Here is a 24,649-nt window from a genome sequence, read left to right on the forward strand (position 1 = left end):
ACCTGTCACGTGGTCTTGATCCTTGTTTTGTGCTTTTCTTTATTGAAAAGAATACTTTGGTGTGTCTCGCATGCATAGTTCCAAAGGAGATTGCTTCTCTTTTGCTTCTCTTGGTGGAATAGCTTTCTGTCGATTGCTCTATCGGCGGAGACGAAGAAATCCCAGGATCCGAGTCATATACCGCTTCACTCTTGAAAAAAGAAAAAGAAAATAAAGTGGTTGCATTGGGTAAGTAGTTTTTCACGCGTTTAGAAACTCGAACCAATGATATTCAGGTGCTGAACAGCGACGCTCAGCGACTCCGTGCTCTGGAGACACCTGACAAGGAAGTGACGGCTGCCCATTCCCGCGCATCGGTGCTCACAGAAGAAGCAAAAGCAAAAAAAAAAAAGAAAAAGCGCACACGTGGCATATACTTCGAACAAGACGTGGACGTCCCAGCGACGCTATGATGCAAGAACTCTCTTCAGCTGTTAATTGCCGACACTTGCGCAGACAGCATCCACGAAGTCGACGATACGCATCGACGTCATTGTCATAGCAGGTTGCCTTGCTGTCAGAGACCTCGCACGTGCCAACTAGACGGGTGAGCTGGCGCAGGCAACGGTAATCAACCGGCTTAGCAGGTGAGGCTTCTGCACAACGTGCAGAAGGGGCGGGGCGAGGTCTACACATTTACGACTGCGCGCTAACCGATGCCAAGGTTTCAAGCATCCGGTAGGATCGGGCAGGCATTATTGCTTTATTTGCCGCAGGGCTTCTCGAGGGCTGAGGTAATGGAAGCCAGCAAGGCCTGCCTCAACACTTCATGAGAGACAGCCTCTGCGTGACGGCGACATTTAGAGAGGAAAAGTGTATAGAAACATGCGAATAATCCCCTTTTTTATGCTAGTATACATACACTCATCTCGTGCATTATTTATATTGCACTTAAATAAATTTTAGTCTTTTCGCATATTTGTGCCACCCAACTCTTGGCTAATACGTCCGAGTTGGTATCTTCTGCTGCCCCATCGAGGTCTACTGCACTCGAATAGAATATACCTAAGAGTGGAATGGCGGGCTGACCTGAATGCAACGTTTGAATGACGGTCGCTTGTTAAACAATTAGGTTGGGGAGGGTGGAGTATCACACCTGTAAAACTCGTTCTCCTTTCTTGTGGTTTGCACGAGGCATTGGAGATGTTGCAGCATTTCGATGTTATACTATACTTAACAGGGAAAAACAAAACACCGAGCCAACAGCTTATCACGCCGCAGTACCTCGGAAACGCGAACTCTTAATCTGTTTTTGTAAAAGTGCCTTCGCAATGCCGCCTAATGCATGTAATGAAACAATGCAGTAGTAACGTCAGGACTGGTGAGTAAATTGATTCCTGACGCTTACTTCCGGCGTGCTTTCTGGGCAGACATTATTTTTTATTGTATATTTCTAGGTCACTTTTGTCCAAATACGTTTCTTCAGGAATTGTTATAGATCTGTAATACTGGCGGAGTGTTTCCTCGTAGGCATGTGCATATTAAGTCGATTTTTCTGATACTAAAATACAGAGCGTGCGAGAGTTGACCGGAGACAAAGGAGAGGGAAGGGGGAGGGGAAGGCGGGTTTAGACCGGCGGCATTCTGCTACACAGCAATTTCGGGGGGGACGGAGAGGGGGGGGGGGGCGTATCCAGTGGCTTACGCCCGACGGCACTTTCTTTATGAGTATTGGATGTTTCAGGCATGTTTCGGGTACATATATTGTCTATATGTAGTGTCTCATATTGCAAAATCGTATTTGCATCATATTTGCGAAATTCGGTGCACAACCACACCAGCGACTGTGGCTACATAAATGGGAATTGTCTTTTGACGAGTTGTGGTATTATTCCATGCAGACGTTGGCGCATTTCTTCCACATTGCATATTGATACCTACTTGTGGTGCTTATCGTTGACAAAACCATAGTTGGTCGCAAGACGAACGCCTGGCGATAGGTAAATATGGTGGCGAGTCTCTGTCCTTCGTTTGTGTTCGGCGTGGTATGGGCTCTCAGGTGAATGCTTTGGTCGTTAATCATCTGGAGGACAGGGGAAGAAAGCGTGATCTTTTTTTTTTGTTGAAAGACTTAGTTTTGATCGCAGCGCTTTCGGCTCAGCAACTGAGTTCAAGCACTGCCAGTTTTATATTCACGGAAGCAATTAGCCGTTGCTACGTCAAGATTTTCCGGCTTAACCATCTAATGCCATCTGATTCGCTTCAAGAAGCCCTTCTCTCTTTTCTCACCAAGACAGTGGCACGTTCCCTCGCTCCCACGAAATTTAATTGCCGGCGGAGCTAGGACTCATTCCTGCGGAAGAGTTCGCTCCACGTGGAAGCAATGAGAACACCGCAAATGCAGACTCGCGGCCACGGTGTTAGAAGTATTCTAACACCGTGCTCGCGGCTCACAGCAAGCGGCGTGCAAGTGTGCGCGGAACGCCGGCTCCGCGCCACAAGCAGCAGCCCACCCTCGATTCAGCGACCGCGCGGTCGTTGCACGCGGGGCAACTCGCGTCCGCCGGCCTGATGGAGGCACGTGGAAGTCATAGCGGTGCACAGCCAAGCAAACGTCGCGGCTGGTCACCGCACAGTGAGAGAGAGGAGGCAAGGTGAACAAGGAGGAAAGAAGGGAGAGAGGGAGCTTGTGACGCAAGTCTCCCCTGCGGGCATTCCAGCCAGAGCGATCGGTTCCGCGTACACCTTGCACCAGTCGCCGATTTGACACGGGGCGGTCGCTTCTTTTCACTCTTTCACATTTTTTTTCCTTTGGAAAGAAAGAACGTCCGTTCTTTCTTTCCAATGCGTTTCCACTTTGTCCTCTTGCCTCTTGGCCTCTTGCCTTAAGGTAAGGTCTCCTACGAAGGCAGGTTGTGGAGACCAGTATCCTCTTCGCTGCTGTGTGATTCATTGCTTATTTACTCTTTACGTTGTTTTTTGAATAAATAAGCGCCTTCTGAATTTCCCCTGCTGATGTATCCGTTGCACCGACCAGGGAATCCTTCTAGGTTTCCCTGCACAATATCCGTTCTCTCACCTTGTGATAGAAGAACGAAAAGTAAATATTTCGCCCATGTGTTAATTTTTATTCGCCGTCCCAAGTCCGTTTCGTTGGCTGTTATATACCTTCTTAGCGCTCTCTTCCCGCTTCCATTTTTTTTCCGGTCTTTATCGCACTCTCCTTCACTTACGCTTTCGCTATCTTTCGTTAATCTCGCGAGAACATCGTCAAGCTGGCGCTCTCGCCGGCAGCGTAGATCACGCCAAGGCCACACCTGCCCCGTGCACGTATAGTAACGCCAGCGAAGCGTGGCGCACAAACCGAGCGTTCGTCACAGCGCGTGCCTCCAGTAGCCGTATCCTTCCACCTCGATGCTTTCCTCCCAGAAATATCACTCCCCTCTCCCTTCACCTACGCGCATTGTGTCCTTTTACTCTATCAGACTGAGCCGATGGAGAGGCTGCTTGCTAAAAAAAGGGTCTCTTTCTCACTGCGATGACGCAAATAAACGGGTAATCCAGTATATAACGGCAACGGGGCAAGTGAAGAAACCACGAAGGGGAGAGGGCCGTTGGAGGAGGAAAAAGAGAGGAGTTTATAGACAAAGAACGCATTATCGAATGGGAAAACACCGACAACAAGAAAACTGTGCAGAGAGAAGGAAAGGATAGAGGGGGAGCGGATGTGTGGAGAGTGTCTCTCTCCTTTGGCTGCCCAGTAAAGGTTTGCCGGGCGAAGGGCATCGTCTTAAAGCGCGAGCGCATTTCCGAAGAGGAACCAGTGGCTCTACTTTTTTGACGGGTGAAGGGTGACCGACGTAGGTACGGTGCGCGGAGTCGCGTGGTAGACGGCATCGAATTCGCTTCGGAAGCTTTACAGCGTAGGACGAGGCTGACATTACTAGGAGAAAGAAACCACCGCTGCGAAGGAGAGGAAAAAAGAAAGGAAGTCCCATCAACGTGGAGTTTCACTACCTGCGCGCTTCAGCGGGTTGAAACATTTGAGGAGGAGCAATATTCGTACTTTGTCAGTCGCAGATCTTAATTTTTTTCCGGTTTTAGCGGAGAAAAGTTATACTCGGCTGCCTTCTAAGATCAGCGCTACGACGCGGGTGTTTTTTCTCCGTAGAACTGGATATAATAAACACCTTTCCGTGGAGTGTCTCTCAACAAGCTCTGGGTCGTGAAAGACGCCTGCTTGCTCAGTCCTTAAAGGCGTTCGTCACATCTATACCGCATTCCTAAATCCGCGCAGGAAAGGACTCAAAGGCGACGAAGCGAGCAGTCTGGTATTAGTAGCAGCGCAGTGCCGAGCATTGAGAAACACGAGTCTCTCGAGATGGCCTTTTCACCCAGGCTCCTTCGTAATCGGCCTTCCCTAGTCGTGATTTCCGCGGCGTTGATCCTGTGCGGACAGGTAGCGTGGTCTGCCAACGTCGATGTTTCACCCTCTATAGGAGGCCTAGCTACCGCCGGCAAGGGTGTCTTCTCCGCGGCCGCAGCTTGGGACCCGACTTCGATCGCGCCGACAACGCCGACGACGACAACTACTTCGACACGTGCGCCGAACATGATGGATAGGGCTCGGGTGCTGATCGCCGAGGCCATGCGATCGGCCGAAGGCTCGCCGCTGGTGCGTCGACTCGTGAGGACAGAGGTGTCGCCCGAGTGCACCATAGGCCTGCTGCGGTTTATGCGCGACATCCGAAAGCTGGAGCCCTGGGCTGTAAGACGTGAGTGTGCGCTCTGTGTTCTATATGATTTTGTGTGTACGCGAGAGGAGAGATCACGCGCGATAGTGCTCGGGTTCATTACTTAGCCGAGTGGCGAAGGGCTACAGCACTTTGACCTGTGACATTTCGGGATTTTTCTTTCAGAGAGCGTGAGCACTGCAGTCTGGTGGTTGCCAATGGAGAGCTCAAGACAGGTGTTAAGCAATGAACGTTTCCGTATAGTTCCAGAGCATGCGCTGCATCGATAACCATGCTGGTTTGCAGGGCGTCGACTCGACCAATGTATAAAAATGCGAACAGCAGCGTCTCATAGTGAAGTTACAACAATATAACTGCAATATTCAAGTGCTGAGAGATTATAGTAATCATTACGACACCGACAAAGCAAGCAGGTGTCGTCATACAGTCCATAGTAATGCGTGCAATTTAGCGCTTTAACTTAACTGCCTTTTGGCATAGTCAGTATTTGCTGAAAGACATAGCCCCAAAGAGGACACATTGACAACGACACAGGGGGTGCGTGTCGTTGCAAATGCCTTTAGGTGCGTTATAATTTTGTTACTGAAAGCGAGCACGTTGCTTACCGGTGACAGAGAGGTATACAGGCTGTAAGAAAACGTCTTTCTTACGTACGCGCTCATATATGCCTCCAGCCGCATTTCACGGAAATAATTCTTAAGAAAGCGTGCTCTATGTGCTCCCGCCTGCGTCAAGGAGCGGTCTTTTGAGTGCAGCGTGTTTACCTTAAGGCGCAAAAAGATGTTTTCGTGAATGAATAGCCCCGGCAGCAAAGCTGTCACTTGTTTGTCTCCTTCACGCCCATGACGCTTAACAATGAGACCAGGAAGCCTCTTGCAAGAGGCGAGTTTTCGCTGGAAGGTCGACTGAATATCTACGTCACTTGATGACGGGAGCTCGTACAAAACTAGTTAGCAAGCATTAATTGCCTCGCAATGAAGGATTGAAGATCTAGGTTTTATCACGGGACGCGTTAATCCTGAAACAAAAATGAGTTCTACGAGGGCGAAGTTGGGCACCGAAGGTTTCCCTTCAAGAGTTCGCCAGTATTCCTCATGCACTTAGACATAGCCAAATACGTTGCACATTGGCCACGCAGTCATTATATGACGCCCCCATTTTTTAAATTCTCTAGCTGCTCCGCAAGAGGTTTATGTATGCATATCTGGTGTACACAGCTGGACTGAACATTCATTGACTTCGTTAATGCTGGAACTTTCTTACATCAGGACATCAGCTTAAAGTAGTCTTTCTTCAGTTTGAAGGAAGAATACACTGTCTAGACGCCTTTATTATAAAGAACGCTTTCGTGCAGAGTTCTTAGTAAGGATTGCTGTTTCTTCTTCTGATTTACGTGTTCAGGTGTTGTGGAAACTGAGCTTGAAATGTTAGAAAGGAGAAAGACTGTTCTCGTTTATGCGAGTGTAACATGATGTTTTGTCTGCTTTAGAAGTGTTTTTGCTCACTCTTCCGACCTTGCTTGCGAAAGGTCTCAGCAGCGTCACGGCTTTGGGACTCCCCAACTGGTGCTCCGAATGTGAATCTAGCGTCGCTTCTGTGGGTGGGCGACCTTCTTTTGCTGAACGTTCCGCTTAAATTTTCTCGACAAGGTGCTCGCCGTCCTTGGTACGTCTGCTTGTCGGCGCGTTCTCGACGTTTAGGGGTCAGACTGCGAAGCACTAGCCCTTGGCGCCAAATGCCGAGATGGCATGTGTCATGAGCGTGATACGACGGTATCACAATCACGGGTGAGAAATGCTCTGTGCACATCTCCCGGTGGCAACATTCCTCGAGCGCGAGCATCTCAAGCGCTTTTAGGAGGTCACGCTGGGGCGCTTTTACGCTTGCTCCGTTGAATTCCTTCGTAGCTGTATGTTGCTTGCTACGGGCTCGAAAAGGGATCCATTCATCTCTTTCTCGGCAGCAAAACTGCCACGTTTCATGGAACTAAGGCAGCTTGCAGCAAAATTATAGCAGAGAGATCCGGTTTTCCTACATTAGCAAACAGGGCATGCAAGATTATTTTCTCTTTTCTCGTATGCCAGAATAGACGGATACGCTCTCTGGCGCTCTCTGACAGTTTCCGTAGATTCCCCGGTGACCGCATTAGTGACTGCTATGCCCGGATGATGTTGGCATTGAAGAAAAAGAAAAGAAAAAAAGGAAGGTAGAGGGAAAACGAAACCAACTTTTCTCGCACTTAGGTGAGGTGAACGCTATCAACCTTTCAAATGAGTGCTATAAAATGGTCACCATTGACGCCAGCAATAAATTGCGGGGCCATAAACATGTACCCACAGGAGTGCGAAAATACGCTTTTTCTGCCACTGTTACGGAGTGAGCGATCCAGCGAGGTGTTACGTCGTTGGAAGAGTTCACGTGGATAATGCAGGTGCTATGAGCATCCCCTTTGAAACGGAACAGTGAAACATGTTGTCAGACTTGTTCTCTTACCTTTATCTCTAAATCTCTTTATACTCTAAGCTACATTATTCCCTGTGAAAAAATCACTTTATTGCGTACTTCTTTTTTAATTTGAAATGAAAATAACGAGAAGGAGATTTTGCCACATTGTAATGGTGATGGCTGCTTCTTTTTACAGAGTAGCAACGTTAAGAAGATAAATATTGTAAGATAAGAAGAAACAACGCCATTGGTTCAAGAAGCTAGAATACTGCAGAGTTCGCTAGAAAGAGTAAAGGAAATTCGCGTACAGTTCTAGACACACTATACAGAGACAAAAGGAGTGAACAAGTTGCACCCCACACTGTATACTGAGTCTCGACATGTACGCGCATACAGAGTTCATACCTTCTTTTGCGCCACTTCTAGTCTAGTTTTATTAGTCTACACAGCAATTTCACTCGTCTGGCAGATTATCCTTAACATCAAAACGCCCTGGTCAAGCCTATACTGCTTCTTCATTTATCACTGGATGGATTACTCTGACATTAAAACAGAATGTTCTCGGTTGTTTATGCGCCATTTCCATGCGCTACACACACGAGTCGTATTCATCTAATTTCTGTCCCCCATAGCCACGCGTTCTCAAACACCCTGATCTTACTTTGAACAGTAGGGCGCTGTTCTTTGAATTACCATGAAAACTTCCTTATTTACGCATAGGGCACAAGGTGTTTGTGAGCCAAGGTGTCGCAAGTGCTTCTTTCTACTACAGCCACCGAGAATGCCACTTGGCTTATTTTTGTTACCGGAAAGCTCCCACATTCATGGAAGATGTGCCTGTACTTATCGCTGGCAAAATCCGTGACGTACACGTCGGGAGTGTTTGAAAGGGCTATACGTATGCGTTGGATCGTGATGAATCCCAGAAGTCGTGCAAACGAATGCTCACAGTCAGTTTTGAGCCGTCTTACCGAGCATGAAAACGCGCTGGCGCTTTGCGTTTAGGTTGCCGTAAGGAAAGAAAACTCATTTTATTTGACACCGTAGAAAAACATCCAGATACTTGGCGAGGTACGAAATCTCTGTGCTTTGAATGCGATCATGCGCAAGACTAAAGAAATTAAGAAAACGAAAGAAAAACAAAAAGAAAAAAAGAAGAGAGAGAGAGAGAGAGGAACGCGCAGTCGGTCGCGTCGGTAATATTAGAGAGCGTAAAGAGAGCATTAGAATAAAATCGCTTTCGATGCACGACGTCTTTGGCATGTTTGCTCACGAACATTTCTTCGAGCCCCACATGTTTCCGTTCTACTGCTTAAACAGATCGATATATTCGGAAGCACAGTTCTTTCTGAACGGTCGCCTTTCACGTCTTTTCGGCTTTTCTTGCGCGCTTCCAATTCAGCCGTTCCTCCGGTGGCAACCTTGCCAAATATACCTATCTATATGCAGGCTGCACAAAGATAGTGCAATCACTGCTTGTCTATTGTTCGACGATTGAAACACTGCCTGTACGCAAGACAAGCTGTCCTGAAGGAGGCGACCTTGTTCCCATAAGGCAACGCCGTTACACCCACGACTATATAGCGTGACGTACGACGTAAAATCCCTAGACGCACGCTCTGATTTTGGCTACGCTTCAGGAATTTAATGAGCACGCAACGCTACAGTGCGGTCATTTCAAGGTTGTCATTTTAATCTACTGTGGGTAAGCTCCGGCACGAGGATGATGTTTCTGCTACTTCGAGGGATCTGGTGCATAGGTCGAGCTGATACCTCGCGCCTCCAGCAAAATTGTCGCGTACTCAGGTGGAACCAAACATTGATGTGTAGCGTGTGCGTGTGCGTGCAGTCAGAAGGCTCTTTGCGACTCCTTCTTCAGTAATTGGTTTGCTACACCAAATGGCAATGATGTAGGGTGTGGCCCTACTCTCACATAGAACGCACTTGCAACATTCCGTTATCGACTCCAGCTCAGATATAATATGGAGACGTGGATATTACTTGTTCACTCAGATATATCTGCCTACTGCGCCATATCAGGAGCTTTTCTACAACAAAGTTGAAGAAAGGAGGTGATGAGGTGATGTGTTCACTACCTACATTAGCGCTTAAAAGCGTGCCCTAATTCGATGCTGCCGCTTGCCTTCAAGGTTGTGCAACAGTCTCGTTACATTGTTCGCGATCTCATCGAAGGGTCTAATCTTATATATTGTCTTTCTATTTCATTGGTAGAAAACGTTTTTACGTTCTGTTGTCAAAACGCGATGTCCAAACAGATGGTAGCACGCTCCTGGTTTATTCGATCATTTTTCGAATTTGGACGATATCGTTGTCATTGTTCTTACAAATTGAGAACTGAAGCAGCCAGCCGCTTATGATGTTGCATTTGGAACAACGATGCATGATCAGAAATAACTGACACGCACACGCACACGCACACGCACACACACACACACAAACACACACACACACACACACACACACACACACACACACACACACACACACACACACACACACACACAAACACACACACACACACACACACACGCACAAACACATTATGCTTATGCATTATGTGATTATGCTCATGCAGCAGAAGAGTAGAAAAAGCTTATTTCCGTCTTCTCGCTCCTTACAATAAGAAGCCATAATAGGAAGAAAGGCGCGTTACTCCGCTAGACGACAACGTAAGGGGTGGGTTCCCTGAATCCGCGCGGTGTTTTCTTTGCTTGAACATTTAATATTTATCCTACCTCGTTGTTCCCATTACGACATCTCGACGATAGCTTTGTAGCACGGCGCATGCATAATCACTTCGAAGTCCAAATGAGCTCCACATCAACTGGCAACGTAAAAGAAGAAGAAAATGAAGGCAAGAACAAAAATAAAGTCAGTTTGTGCATATACGCTTCCGGGCATGTACCAATCTGCCATCCTAGCACAAGCGCATGCCGAATGACTCCGCGATACGCGAACTCATCAGAAGCTTTCACTTGCAGCGTAAACACCGTCTTTTGCATTTCCTCAAGTGGTCTCATTTAGTCCAGGGCGGTTTCCTTTACCCGGCCCGCGGGATCTCGCAGTAAGCGGAAAGGCGGCAGTGCGATTCCATCTGACAAAAACTGGCGACGACGCTGTTTTCGTTTCCACGTCGAAATGATAGGCGATTAGGCGAAGGTCGCTACCGGCCCCGCTTGGAGCCTCCCCTACATGTGACCGTGAGGCGGAAGCACCTTGATTGAAATATCAGCTCATAGAGGATTTCTCGTTGCCGGGCGTGCATATTCGACGTAATAGCATGCCTGCTTCCGAAGGCCATCTAGAGAAGGCGCTGAGGGACCACAAATACACCTTTCCCGAACTACTGAAAAAAAAAAACGACGTTGTTTCATTTTTCGTTCCTCACTGGGTATTTATAACAGCTCGCGCCGTTCTCGAAAGGTCGCGGGAGGCAAGATACTGGGCCTATAGAAAGCAACAGCTCAGGAAACGCTTACGCAAAGCCAGATTGAACTGTACATGTGGCTTTGCCTTCGCCTTGTCCAGTGGACAAAATAAAAATCTGAAAGGAGAAACAGGTTGGGTGAAAGCGAATGCCGTAGCAGTGCAACGCCGCCGCAAAATCGATCGTATCAGATGTCGGTAAGATGGCCGATCAAATGCATGCCATTCCTTGCACAGTCGTTCGCTATTCGCCGTGCTCGGTCGATGCCCCGGGCTCATCTCGAATAGCACGTGTAGATCCTTGGGCGAACATGCACACTTCGCCGTTATTTTTCAGCAAAGCCGCTAAGCTGTAGACCGAGCGAACGACCCATTTTGGGGTTTTCTCTGCAAGATTTCTTATGACCACTAAAGAAAACTAATATCCACAGCTCCACGGCTATATGAACGACATATCGTAGGCGATATGATAAGTGGATGCGTTGAGCAAACGAGCTTGACCTTCTCCGAACCGTCGCGTGATTTTGTGCCCTTGTTCCGGTGAATACCGACCAAGCAACTGCGATCGGATTTGTGATCGTTACCAAAGCGACGGCAATGAGTTGCGTAACTCGGAACGATCAGCGAGGCCAGTAACTTTGCGAAACGTTTTTCAGTGTAGATATGCGCTATCAGATGGGCCTTGCGACCGTTAATCTCTTCTCGGGGAAAGTGATCTCTTCCTTAAATTATGGGGTTTTACGTGCCAAAACCACTTTCTGATTATGAGGCACGCCGTAGTGGAGGACTAAGGAAATTTCGACCACCTGGGGTTCTTTAACGTGCACCTAAATCTAAGTACACGGGTGTTTTCGCATTTCGCCCCCATCGAAATGCGGCCGCCGTGGCCGGGATTCGATCCCGCGACCTCATGCTTAGCAGCCCAACACCATAGCCACTGAGCAACCACGGCGGGTAGTGATCTCTTCCTGAACCATTTTAACTTGACGTGTCACGCGAAATCATTCAACGACTCTCGTTAATGATTACACAGGCAAGCGCTACTGCTGTTGTGCTGGGCTTGTATTCTCAGTGGGTCACATTCGGAAATACTCTTACATTTATGTGACGTAGTGCCCAGCGCGACACCTCACAGCTGGGAAGTATACATTTTTAACAATGCCGTCGAGGACAACGCGAGGTAAACATGACGCCGACGTATGGTATACCGCGCCAGCCATTCCTTCCATTACATCAGCTCCTCTTGGCTTGGCAAGTTAACGTACACTGCCGCTAGTAAGCTACCGCGGTTAACTCCTGCTATCGCTAGTGGTACTACTACCACTAGCTGTATAGAATACCAATAAAGTTGCATCTTTGGCTGTGATCCTTGTAGTATGCATCAGTTGCGGCACCGGATTTCTATCTGCGTTGTTATTTTCCTTTTGTCTTCCAGGATGTAAGCCGGCACGGCGAATCACTGAAAACTAGAAGGCCAGGATTGTTCAAGCGTTAAGTCAATGGGGAAAGCATGATGCACGAGAAACTCAGATTCGTGAACGCGAATCAGGCGAAGTGGTGAAACTTATTGTCAAGTCATGCGGCCCCCTCCAGTGCGGGGTTGAGGGAACGCATTTTTATCCCCGTCGAGTGCAATCAAGTGACCTTGCGTGCGAGCCTCTTCATCATCCTTGCAAGATTATGCCTGGAGTTATGGAGCGCAGAGGTTCATGCGTCTATAGAAGGTCCTTGGGCGGCGCGGCAATACTCATGACGCCTCAAGCCTCAGCCAAATGGAACGTATTTCGGACGCAGTTGCGTCGCGGGAGCAGCCTGGCGTCCGCCTGCGTCATTCAACACCACACGATGCACGTGCTGTAGTTGCGATAATTACGCGCTCTTTGTGGCTCAGTCCACTTAATCGATGACCACACATGGGACACATTTCTGCTTGGTATAATAATGTTGTCACCGCAACGCGTAAAAGGAACTCGACAACGGTAAACGAAGCGTTCATATTGATTTTTTTGCGATTTCCAATGACTGCTTAGTCAGTGCGGCGTATTAGTGTTGCCCAGTGTCCCGGTATACATCGATTTATTGCATTATGTGATCTACGTGTTCCGCGCTCACACGTAGCACATAGCAGTAGTGGTAGCACCAGCAGCGTGAAGGGGCTACTGTAGTAGCATCTTCACGCTTCAAAGGACCGTCTTGAGATCCGCAGTCAATCTACCTCATTAACGGCACTTTCAGCAGCGACATGTCCTCGGGCCATTAACTATGATATTGCATGTGCGTTCAGCGCTACGAAGCTTTTAACCCTTCAGCAAGACACTTGTCTCAAGGATAATTTTTGTTTGTTGAGTTTCTTGTGTGTGTTCTGCGTCCAAGTTATATCCGTGCCGGCCGCGAAGCCTCTGATAAGGTGTCATTAAAAGAAGTTGTGTTTTTCCTTATGATTTCGTGCAGTGATTGATGCGAGCGGCAAGTACCCCACTGGGCTGTTCCAGGGCACGATCTCGGACATCGGCGCCTACGACGAGTGCGTCGAGACGGTGGTGCACGACCAGTTTGGTCACGTGCAAGTGAGCGGGCAGTACTGCAACATATACATCAAGCTTGTCAACGACACGTCCCTCTTCGACCACATGCTGCCCGCATTCCTCATGACCAACAAGCGGGTGAGTGGCCGTCTGTTGTTTTTTTTCTTACTCAGTAGATCAAGCAGCCACATCACCTGTTGAGCATTGACACCGCAGGAGGAAGGAAAATCAACTGCGGCCACTTTGACTTCGCTAAGGCATGCGCAGAACGTTAACTCGCGTTTCAGTATTCCCGTGCTTTTATTGCGATAGTTTTGTTTCCCACGTTACCAAACCAAAGTTGTTACTCGTCGGGCGTATAATATTGCTTTGCTTCTTTCGTTTCATTTATTAAAGCGACTTATTGCTTTAAAGAGACTCATCTTACTGATGTTTTGGGCAAATGATGAAGCGGCGCTGGTAAAATTTCGCATGAATGGCGACATTTGAAGTTCTGTAACGCAGCCTGTCCAGCTACAACATGGAGACCGATGTACTTTCGACGACGTGCAATGCGGCGTGCAGCACCTCTTCGCGATAGCTGCAGCAGTGCCCAGTGTGACGTTGCTTGCCCATGGTAGCACGCGACCGCGGAGAGCTTATCCAAGCATAGCGTTTTCCCATCCAAGCGTTTTCCTTCGACCCGTTATCGTGACGCCATCTCGCCTACTTCGCGTGTGCGAAGCAGAATGCGATTAGATCTCGTAGACTTCCGCGTCGAGCGTAGACTATGTACTAGTTTAAACGCCCGGCCTAACCGGCTGCCCTAGCCAACGGCGACATGGTAAACAAGCAATATAGCCTTTCTTTGGACGGAGATGGCTAGTGCCTGCTGTATCTAGCCTCCAGCTCTCTTTCGCTTTCTTTAGATCGTCCTTGGCTCTGTGTTTGCCTTGCGATAGTGTGGACGTGACTGAAGCTAATAAAAGCGCAGTGCCTTCGATGCCGATGACTAATGAACGGAAGCAACCGTTGCTTCGTGTACCGTTGAGCAAGACAGGGCTCTCGCGAGGAGGTCACAAAAATGACGCCTGCGACATGGACCTGAGATGAACAGGAATGCGCAGACTTCTGTGACCTCAAATAGTGGACAGAAAAGTGGAGGAAAAAGAGACGAAAAAAAGAAGAAAATGACAGAACGTCTGAGCTCTTCGTTGACTACGAGGTCGGAGCTACGCCGCCCTGAGGGACAGTCGCGGAGAGGAAGGTCCTGAGAACCAGCGGCACGAAATTTGTTACATGGTCTTGCGAACATCGGACAGCGGTTTTGTTGCTGCCCTGACTTCATGGTCAGATGCAGAATCTTCGGGGTTGGGTTTGTTTTAAACATGAGATGTTCATTATATAGCGCTCTCAGAGTCTCGGAGAAGAGCGTCCGTGTAAGTAAATTCTGCTTCCCTGGCCCAACGGGAGTCAGACCTTCAGTGAGCTCATCTGCACAAGCATGTATTCGTAAAAGTTTATGCAGTTTTTCAGGCGCACCGCACTCCTGGTGGTCTTTTTGGGCTAAGGGTATCAATAGCCTCCGTTAAGAAGTAATCGGTATTAGTTGCGCGTTCGTTACGCATGAGGAGTAGAAATTGAAAGTCGTAAGGCGGAAAAAAATAAGGCGATAAATAGCGAAAAGCGACGTTGCACGTGCTCTTCACGTTCTGATGAATGTTTAAAAAACACAAGCAGATTCGCCGTTTCTTTTCTGAGACCATTGATAAGATATATCATGTTCATAGTTGCTGGTTGCAGAATTTTCGCGGCTACTAACAGGTATGCGCCAAGACGCCGGACTCGCTCATACTTTGTCCATGTGTGGAATATAGCGTCTAATTAGATAGTAGTACCTAATTTAATTTTCTAGAGGCGTAGAGTGATCATATTTTAGCGATCTGCCCTTTCCCCTTGAATCAGCACAAAAGCAATCTAACCAACCACTCTTCCATAGCCTCTCGCTAGGGAGGCCTGAGAATTCCATAGTTAGAGTAAATAAAGGTTGGTTTCTTTTGAGCTGCTGTCTTCGAGGCACTAATCAAACGCCGTGTCAATCGCAGAAGCGAGCGACAATCACTTTCTTTTTCTCGTGTGTTTGACTAAGGTCAGCAGTCGCGTCTAGTCAACTCTCCAAGTAAAGCCTGCTAGAACAGCGCGAAAAGCTGGACGAAGTCAGGTGTAAACTATTGTTGGGCTGCGTATGAGCAAACAAATTTGTTCTTCTCTGAAGTTCGGCTCAATTTTCTCACTGTGCTTGCGCGCCTCTCGGTTCGCAAGCCGGTACCCCGTCTCACCAAACTTCTGCAATTCCACGTTCTAAGTCGTGTCAGTGGCGTATCCGTGAAAATCATCTGCCCCTTCCCTGCACCCCTTTCCCCTTTAAAAGAGAAAGAAAGACAAAAAGAAAGAGATGAAGAAAGGTGCAAGATAGAAGGTTTCATTATTTCGGAAAAAAATGTAACAGGGTCGCCATGTAACAGGGTCACATGGCGAGTGCTCACACAAGTGGACGACTAAATGCCAGACATCGGCGCGTCGAAGCCTGGTGGTGGCTTACGGCAAGCAGGGGAAATGTGTGCACGCAAAGGGAAACAAATGACAAGGGCACCCACACAATCGACAGACCATGCATGCGTGCGCCACGCGAGCTCGGCGGAGGTCGGCCGCACACAGGCCATCGTTTGCGGCTCCGGAATGCGTGTCGAGACTACTAAACGACAAATTCTGCGTTACGCCCAGACCGTGCAACGTAGTCGGAAAGGTTTATCGCACCGAGGACGAAGCGCTGCGTGGCAAGCCGATAAAAAGGGTCGGGCAGTCCCACGCTCCCACCATCGACGCTCTTTGCATGAATTCCATGCAACGACTGTAAATGTTGAGAAATTGCAGCGAGGCCATCGCACCGATGGAACGCACACGTTCGACAGCCGCATTGCTCGGAATCAAGTGACGTACTTTCTTGTAAGTTGCATGAATATATAGTCTCGAGACTGGAATGAAGACGAAGCGCACGTCTGGTAGAAAATTTCGAAGCAATGGGACCTGTGATCGGACCTGTCACCGGGCCGCGTAGTGGCCGCGCTGTATAGGGGTTTCTTAGCTCCAAAACCAAAGATGTTAAGACAGGCAGTCCTGCTCACCATTCCGAGCTTCTGAAGCTACATTTGATATAAAGCTTTGCCATAAACTCTGGAGAAGGGTAGCAAATGGCCTCAAAGATGTTCACGACGGCTGTGGTAAATTTATGGGGCAAGCAGGACGACGAAACCTTCCACCCCACTGTGTATTTGCGATCCTACCAATATTGTTTACGCTTCAGTTCACTGCTTAAATAATGTCGCTGAACCAGAAATAGCGTGGGCTATACGCAGTTTCCAAATACAATTTAAGGCGTTTGAACCGAGGTTTGTTACTTTTTGTTGTCGACTACAAGAAGCACTGTGCATGGGATCTGCATTGGTTCACAGTGACAATTCTTGTGGCGCTGCACGGAACTGACATGACTTCGCACAGCTTTATATTCAGCCGGTGGTTTTATACTTCAAGTGACGTTCTCCCTGCTTTCTGATAGGATGCGTGCTTGACGCATGCAGCGGCGTCGCCACGTGGCGAAAAAAGTATATACTGCGGTGCACTTGTTGAAGACCTGTATTTGGTATTCACTTGTGGCGCGACTGGCTTGACACGTGGGCCTTGGTCTTCCTTCTTTCACTGCGGCTCAGCGGGCGTGCCACTAGTATACCCGTGCACGCAGAAAGATTTATTTGTTGTACGTTTTCTCTTTGCGGAACGCAAGATACGAATTTAGGAGCAGCAGAAAAAGAACTCCTGTTACGGCAGCTTGACGAAGGTCCCTGTCCCCGTTCTGGATTTGGCATGTTAAGGTTGCCACCAGTTTTACGGGGACGGGTTGTGTGACCTTCAGCAGCGATAGCTTGGACCTTGGACCTTATCTGCCTCTGTGCTTCCGCACAGAGGCAGATAAGACGTCTCCACGTGGTGGCTCGCTGGTTTTGTTATGCTCTCCACCATCCGGGTATTTTCTCTTGCTCCCTGATAGCTGTCCTCGCCCGGACACGTCGGGCCAACCCGCATAGAGGAACAAGGAGGGAAACCGCTCGTTGGCGTAGAGAGGTTGAACGTAGGACAGAGGAGAGTAGGGTTTGTACATTTTGGGCATAATGCCGTCGCACACACCCGACGGACAAGTGTTTTCATGTTGACGAGCGGGACGATCATGCACGTCGTGTCTCAAGCGTTTGGAATCCGTTCCATTAATTGCCGCACAAAGTGAAACGTAACAGGCAGCAGACAGCGCTCCGAATATAATATAAGTGGATGACGTCGCTCATACATTTAATAATGCATTGAGGCGGTCGAAAAGTGAATAGAGGGAGTTACGTATCAGCATTAACATTTACGGGATGTTTATCTATTTGTCACAATACGTGAGTTTCTAAAGAAAGAAAGCATTACAGGCTGTCAGAACACACTAAAATACAGTTCTTCTAGTAAGAGGATAGGAAAAGACATCAAGATCCCAACTCTGAGTGCACAAAAGATGCTACAGGCGCTAATACTTTTTTCTTCTCTTCCTTTCGTAGTCTCTGATGATTTGAGAACAATGATATATAATATAGTAGAAAATCATGAACGAAGGGCTACGCACTAACGGTGTCACTGCCCGCATTAATTAAAATGTGAACGAACTCATGTTGTCTAATTTATCATTTTCTAGCAACTGTTGTACTGGGGAGAAGTGGATTAAGTATTCATATAACCACGACTATCATGCGATAGCAACTGTACGCAACTGCCATCTAAGACGGCGCTTAGGGGAAGCCAAACGGATGCCATGATTGCGTGTCATGTTGCGAGCGAATGTGAGTGAGTTCGTAAGCACTATAGGCAAGAAAGAGAAAAGGAAACAGGCTTTAGTAATATGCTGGAGACGTTAGCCTGGGGTTTCGCCTGGCATACTACTCCAGATACCTATGGTGTCATATAGGCAAGAGTCGATCTAATGACCTCAACGGTACATGACGTCTATAGCACTCATAGTAGTACTCGTAGTAGCCGCATCCAGGAAAACCGGGGAAAATGTAAACCTTCATCATGGCGAACACGGAAACCGGCAAGTGGCGTTCGTGATTATTTCGAAACTTGGAGAGCCCTCGGGTAGCGAATTAAGTATGTACAAATACCTCGTAAAATACACAACATCATGGCGCGCCTAGGAAACTTTGCGGCAGATGTCTGCCAAAGGTCATCGCGACCAAAGACTTGTGTTCAGAAAGCCATGTGTCGGAGAGGAAGTACTCAATGAAAATGAGAGTTGTAGCCGACAACAAGAAGTAAATTAACCTCCTTCTTTATCTTTTTTTTTTACGCAGCATCAAAGGTCTCAATTTGAAATTTACTTTAATATGGCTGGTGCTACGGGACTATAGAGAACTTAAGTTCCTTTACTCGTTCGGACCTGACGTTCTTGGTCATCGAAGATATGAAGGCTTCGTATTCGATGCGTAAGCCGAGTTGAATTCTATGCCAGACTGTGTGATGCGCACGGGATGACCGTTAGGTATCACACACAGTCATGAACAGTTTGTTTTATCCTGGGAACGCTGAACCATTCCTTTAGTGATGGAATCTGCACAAGGTGCTTTATTTGTGAGAACGCGGCAGTTGAAGGCTCAAATTTCATGCCGATGGTGTCACCTTGAGACTTTCAGTTCTCAGCAAATAAAGTGAAATCGCAATCAGTTGTAACATGTAAGTTAAAAAAAAGGAAGAAAGAAAGAAAAAAGTGTCATTTTTTTTCTATCGTAGTGCTACGTACATCATACAAAATCAATTGCGTTCAACGAACGTATAGATACGACCACTTAAGGCTAGTAATTCATTTCTGTAGGTGACGCAAAACCTTACACGTACGAACAACCGTCGCTAGAATCATATCTATTTAAACAGCAGTAGGGCTTTTGTATTGTTGCAGCTGAGTTTCCTGGACGATTTCCAGGTTATGAGATATAACTTGGCCCGTTCTTGGACCAGTGTCAACCATGCAGGATGTTTTTTGAAACTTTGGTATTAATAATTTCCATACCAGTTTCACTTATCATTTCGCATAATGCGTCTTATTGATTTCGTACTGTACTGTTTTCGCAATTGTTGGACGAGAAAGAGATATATAGAGAGAAGACGTGATGTGCGCGTACGCTTCCAGGTTGTTAGAAAACAGGATGTGAATTATTAACATAGTTAAGGCAGACGTAGCCACGCATCTATTATGGCAATCCATAAGACTCAACGAAACGCGAAATGTAGTGCCTTGGGGGGCATAGCGCACATTACTACGCGGTAAGACGCGCAGGTAATTTTAATTGCGCCATGTCAGCCCGTCAGATAGTGTGCGTTTATTCACTACAGCCCATACGGTGTCGTTGCATCGGAGTCATGCGCAAAATAGGCATTTCGCCATCATCTTAGAGCGCCCACCCGCCATGGTGGCTTAGTGGCTATGGCGTTACGCTGCTATATATAAGCACGAGCGCGCGATATCAAATCCCTGCCACTGGGGCCGGGATTGAATCCCTCTGGTCTTTAGGTCCTCCCCTCTCTGTGATAGTGCTATTGGCGTATTTCGATGAAGTGAAATGTAAATTAAAAAAAAAAACTCCCTTGTACCGTGCATTAGGTGCATGTTAAGGAACCACAGGTGGTCAAAATTAACGCGCAGTCCCTCACTACGGCATGCCTCCTAATCATACCGTGGTTTCGGCACCTAAAACCCCATGACTTACTTATTTTGAATGCGAAACATTTCTTTGCCTAGACGAATCCGAGGTCACAATAAGGTCACGCGCTAGGACGCGTCAATTCTGTATCCGGAAAATGTGGGCTGATCTCGGACGTAGTGCAACTCGAAAAGGCGCCGGGCGTAGTGCAAACAAACATCGGGTACAGGGAAGGTTAAAGTGGCCCGCGGCGGCAGGTAATGCGCGTGAGCGTGGATAGGTTCTCCGATACCAGCACGCCATTTGCTTTCGTTTTCTGCCGTTACAACACGTAAGACTGGGCTCGCACCACACCGAGCACACATCCATGTCGTCGTGTAGCAATAAGCGTGGCTCTCGTATAGTTGGCGTCATCACCGCTCACCGTGTGATTTTCTCGTCGACGTTCGAACGCCACGCGACCTGGGAGGAACGTGGCTTCGCAATGAGAAGCTCGGCGAGGCGCAGGCAAGTCGCAGGGCACGCGACAAACATGACGCGGGCAGCTCCCACGCTGCGCCTCCGGATCGTCGAGCACGTATATCCGCGTATTTGTTCCTCGCAGGTAATCAGAATGGGAGTGGGGTTTTTCTCCTCGTTTTTCGATGGCCGTTGAAACAACATTGAGAAAGGGCGAATCCGCGAATTTTCCACCTTTTCGCAAGCAGTGACGGACATTCAAAGATACGCTGTCAGTGGCTTCCCGAAGCTTGATTTGGATTTCGTATTAGGCTGACAGAGCGATCCTAACGCAGGCAACGGCGTTGCGACGCCCCATGGGGCGAAGTAACATCGCAGTTGAACAAACGAAAGTATGAATCAAACGGATAGACGCCTGCCGATTGCAAGAAAGTAGACAAGAAATGGATGCCGATTGGATTGATACTGTTTAACGGCGCGAAACAAAACAGGATCTGATGAAAGACGGCGCAGTGAATGGCTCCTAGTAGGCTTTGACCGCCTGGTGTTGTGTCACATGCGTCCAACGTTCGAAAAAACGAGCGTTTTTGCATTCCGTTCTCGCCGAAACGTGGCCGCTGAGGCAGGGAATCGAATCCGGAACTTCGTACTTAGGGGCAGAATGCTTTAGTCACTAAGGCCCCACGGCACGAAGAGAAGAAAGCGGGAGAAAAGAGATAAGCTCAAAAGCAAAGGTAGACACATTGAATACAGTAGAAAAAAGCATATCTTATATATGCTACAAAAACAATGTACCATATGAAGTGCTGATGCATTTTTTCGTAGGCATTCTATCTTCTTTCTTTCTTTCTTCTTCTGTTTTTCATCCTTTCTTTATTTTCTCTAATATGTGGGAAGGAAACAGACAGACTTGTACACCTTACAGATAAAACGGAACCGATTACAATTGAAATTACTTCATTAAAGATGTAATTGATTACAGTTACCAATTACTGCACCACGAAAGTAACAGGAATTACTCAAAAGTAATCGATTCCTCTTACGTTACTTTCCTTCGAACTTTTCTTAATGTTGGACAGATTCAAAGCAAACTTAGCGAGCTGGCCGGGCACTTTCAGTGCGTTCTCTGAAGACTTTCGCGCATTGCCCATGTTCACTAAAGGGGTTTTAGAAAATTTCGTCGATCTTCTTTTCTCGTTTTTGTTGTGAAGACATCCGCAGCGACACTGAAAACTAACTCGATGTACGCACAGGGTGGTATGGTGGTGTTGTAACGTACTGACATCTTGCGCACAAGGCTGTCGCTACTCAGCATCTGGGCCCTCTAAGAAGTGCAGCCCTTTGTTACTGGGACTTGGAGAAGACGCTCGCCGGTGGGCCAATGGAGAGCTGAAATACAAATCGTCCGTAGGTGATTTCCTGGCAATAACGTCTTCAGTGGCAGTCGATATCTAGAAATTCCAGCACCGATTCAATTCTTTGGTCAAGATCTGGTGGAGCGGTTAAGGGCAGGAAACAAACACTGAGCTCCTGGGTTTACCGCCGCTCTGACCATGCGCATTCGCGAGGCTGCTGTGTAGCACGTAGCACGTTATCCAGCTTTATATTGTAGTTCCCACCAAATTCACGTTCTCAAAGATGCGTCGCCTGCTGCAGCTTGCCCCGTGAAGAAAGTAACTGGCTACACGTAATCGGTTACAAAAAAAAGTGCATTGCAGAGAGCGTTACAGAGTAAACAAAGTGGTCTTTAAATTACAAAAAATGCTTCGTAATTAATTTCGCTTACTTCATTACGTACAAGTCTGAAAAGAAGCGAATGCAATGTTCATTTGTGAATTAATCGATTGCTTGCCTGAACCAATGTCGAAATGCGATTCACTAGAGACGTGCATCTCCTAACATGTTATCTACATATGGTGCCAGTATAGTATATCGTTGCCTTATATTCTTACGAAGGTGTGCATTGTCTTGCTAACCCGTTGCTGTTCTCCTGTCTCGTGCAGACTACGGAGCTCTTCCAGCTTCTCGATGACGATCGCGTCAGAGGCCTCCGTGTGGGAATATGCACCATGTCTGACTGCTCCAAAGAAGATATCCAGGCCATTGCGAACACAAGTGAGACCCGTTATATACATCTGTGAGAACATTTGTAGAAATAAATCAGCAGCGTTCAAATAATATCGAACAATACAAACACCGGTATGGTGCCTGCTTTTCAGTCTTTAGGTAGCAGTGTGGCCGTTGATTCGCCAACAATGCGCAGCGTGTTAAGTTAAGCGCGGTTGCTGTGAATAACTGCGAGAAACATGTGAATTGTTAGAGAGGCTCGGCAAATTGGATTCGTTGACTTTTCTTTGACTCCGATTTCCATTTCATTGCAGTTGGCGAAGGAATAGCCAAGGTCACAGTGAACGACTGCGTCACCGGGGAGCCTGTGCCCATCACGCCCTTCCAGATAACGCTCATGTAAGCGTGTAATGCTTATGACCATTGCCAGGTATCGCATCCGTGGGGTTCCACGTTTACGCTGGACTGCCTTTACCAGGGAGTTGGTAGAATTTGTTCGTACTGAGTAACTCGCAAGTACAATGAAAATAGCTGCCACTTATAGTAGGTGTTGCCTTCACGGTATAAATGTTCAATGTTAGAAATAAGTTGATGTTTTGAGGTCAATAAACAGAGGGTATACCTTGCAAAGCAAGGAATAAAGTGATGTCTAGTCCTCCCGCAACTATCTGTTCACTTGAGATGCATATCACATTTGGTGTCAGGTACTTAGAGTATATTGAAGTACGTGAGTGTATAAAGCAGCTTCGAGTCATTTATAATTTTTAATTTAGTTTTCGCCAGGGAGACACAGCCGCAGATACGTTCTCACAGTCAGCCGCAAAATTTTGTTGTGGTGAAATAGTCAACTGATGAATAATTTGCGCCTTTGTTCTCAAACGGCTGCTATATAACTTGCCCCCGCTTTCTGGCTTTACTGCACACGGCTGCACACGGCTTTACTGCACACGGCAGCACTTGATGAACACATTAGCAGCTTTCATGGTATACTTGCGTTCTTTTTTATCCGCTTACCTTACGGGGTAAGCTACAACCACAAGTATGTGTTACTCGCAGTCCTTATGCACGTCTAGTTCGTAACGTGCGTGTGTCTTCCTTTTATTTTTCTTTGCAGAGCCCTGGTACTTGTGAATGTCCTCTTACTGATCTGCAGCACCTCGTTTGACATGTACGCCAAGAAGAAGAACATGAAGAGAAGTGAGTGGCACGAGGTCAATTTGCTTTATTTACAAACATTCCACCATGTGACCACTCGTGGCGTCATGCGGCAGCTACGATGACCCACTCCCAAAAGCAGTGTTGGCTCTCCTTCCCGTGTCTCTCCATAACTTTCCCGACAAGAACAAGTGTACCGCCAACATAATACAAAGTGTTAAACAATTATGAAAAAAGAAAGGCTACAGGCATAATAGCTTCGGTGCAGGTGGTGCAGCAGTAATTTGCGGAATATAGCGGCTATAGTTTTACAGTAATGCAATAACCATATTGGCGCACTTTGTTTCTTGAGCAGACATCTCTGCGAAAAAAAATAAAAATAATGCTTCCAACTTTTATTTTAAATAAACAATAATTTTTATCTGAATTCGCGCGAGGTGTCTTGCTGACGTAATTAGTGAGTGAAATATCCTTGCCAAGTGAAAAGCAGAATGAAGTGATCGACAAAACCTCATGTTTTCCTGATTTATTATTTTACCGTCCAGTTTGTTCCACGTGAAAAAAAAGAAAAAGAAAGCAGCATGCAGGAAATCGACGCTGCCATTTGTCCCCAATGAATTAAAAAAGAAGTGTTTTCATTTCATCAGTTCTTGAACGATGACTTGAACGAAAAGCTGATACGTAATAGAGTTCGGGATGAAATTACCTTGTTTTCCGTTTTGACTCATCCTAAGTGGCAGCGATGGAAACATAAGTATCACTGCTTGTGCAGCAATCGTGGTGAAGCTGCTGTGCGCCTTTTCGGTGACCCGGAACACAAACATCCTGCTGTACGTGTCGAGGAACACCCAGTCAGAGCAGTACTGCTACCGGTTCCTGCATGGCCTTCGTTTCTTCAGTTTGTTCTGGATTGTCCTCGGCCACACGTCCATGGCATTCGACCCCGTAATCTGTAAGTATAAGGCCCCCAATTCCTACAAAAGCGCATGTTCGGTTCCTATTGAAAATTTTGGTAGGGTCCCGTTTTGGGGGGGGGGGGGGGAGGGGGCGTTAACCT

At 47.3% G+C, this 24,649-nt stretch overlaps 1 protein-coding gene across 4 annotated transcripts in view; it reads left to right on the forward strand.

The window, feature by feature from the left end:
• Positions 1-24,649, forward strand: part of LOC135898396 (nose resistant to fluoxetine protein 6-like) — a 137,793-nt gene that overhangs the window by 101,019 nt on the left and 12,125 nt on the right. Inside the window, exons 1-7 of one of the 4 annotated variants that reach the window (XM_065427307.1) lie at positions 3,825-3,843; positions 4,479-4,754; positions 13,077-13,288; positions 22,374-22,485; positions 22,752-22,836; positions 23,552-23,634; positions 24,365-24,544. In XM_065427307.1, coding sequence (XP_065283379.1) covers positions 4,592-4,754; positions 13,077-13,288; positions 22,374-22,485; positions 22,752-22,836; positions 23,552-23,634; positions 24,365-24,544 — 835 coding nt within the window. In that variant the 5' untranslated portion in view covers positions 3,825-3,843; positions 4,479-4,591. Of the gene's footprint in view, positions 1-3,777; positions 4,755-13,076; positions 13,289-22,373; positions 22,486-22,751; positions 22,837-23,551; positions 23,635-24,364; positions 24,545-24,649 lie in introns of those variants that run through there. The other 3 variants (XM_065427306.2, XM_065427305.2, XM_065427308.1) reach the window with 3 other exon arrangements.

Source organism: Dermacentor albipictus, chromosome 4 (assembly GCF_038994185.2).
Source record: "Dermacentor albipictus isolate Rhodes 1998 colony chromosome 4, USDA_Dalb.pri_finalv2, whole genome shotgun sequence".
Lineage (NCBI taxonomy): Eukaryota > Metazoa > Arthropoda > Arachnida > Ixodida > Ixodidae > Dermacentor > Dermacentor albipictus.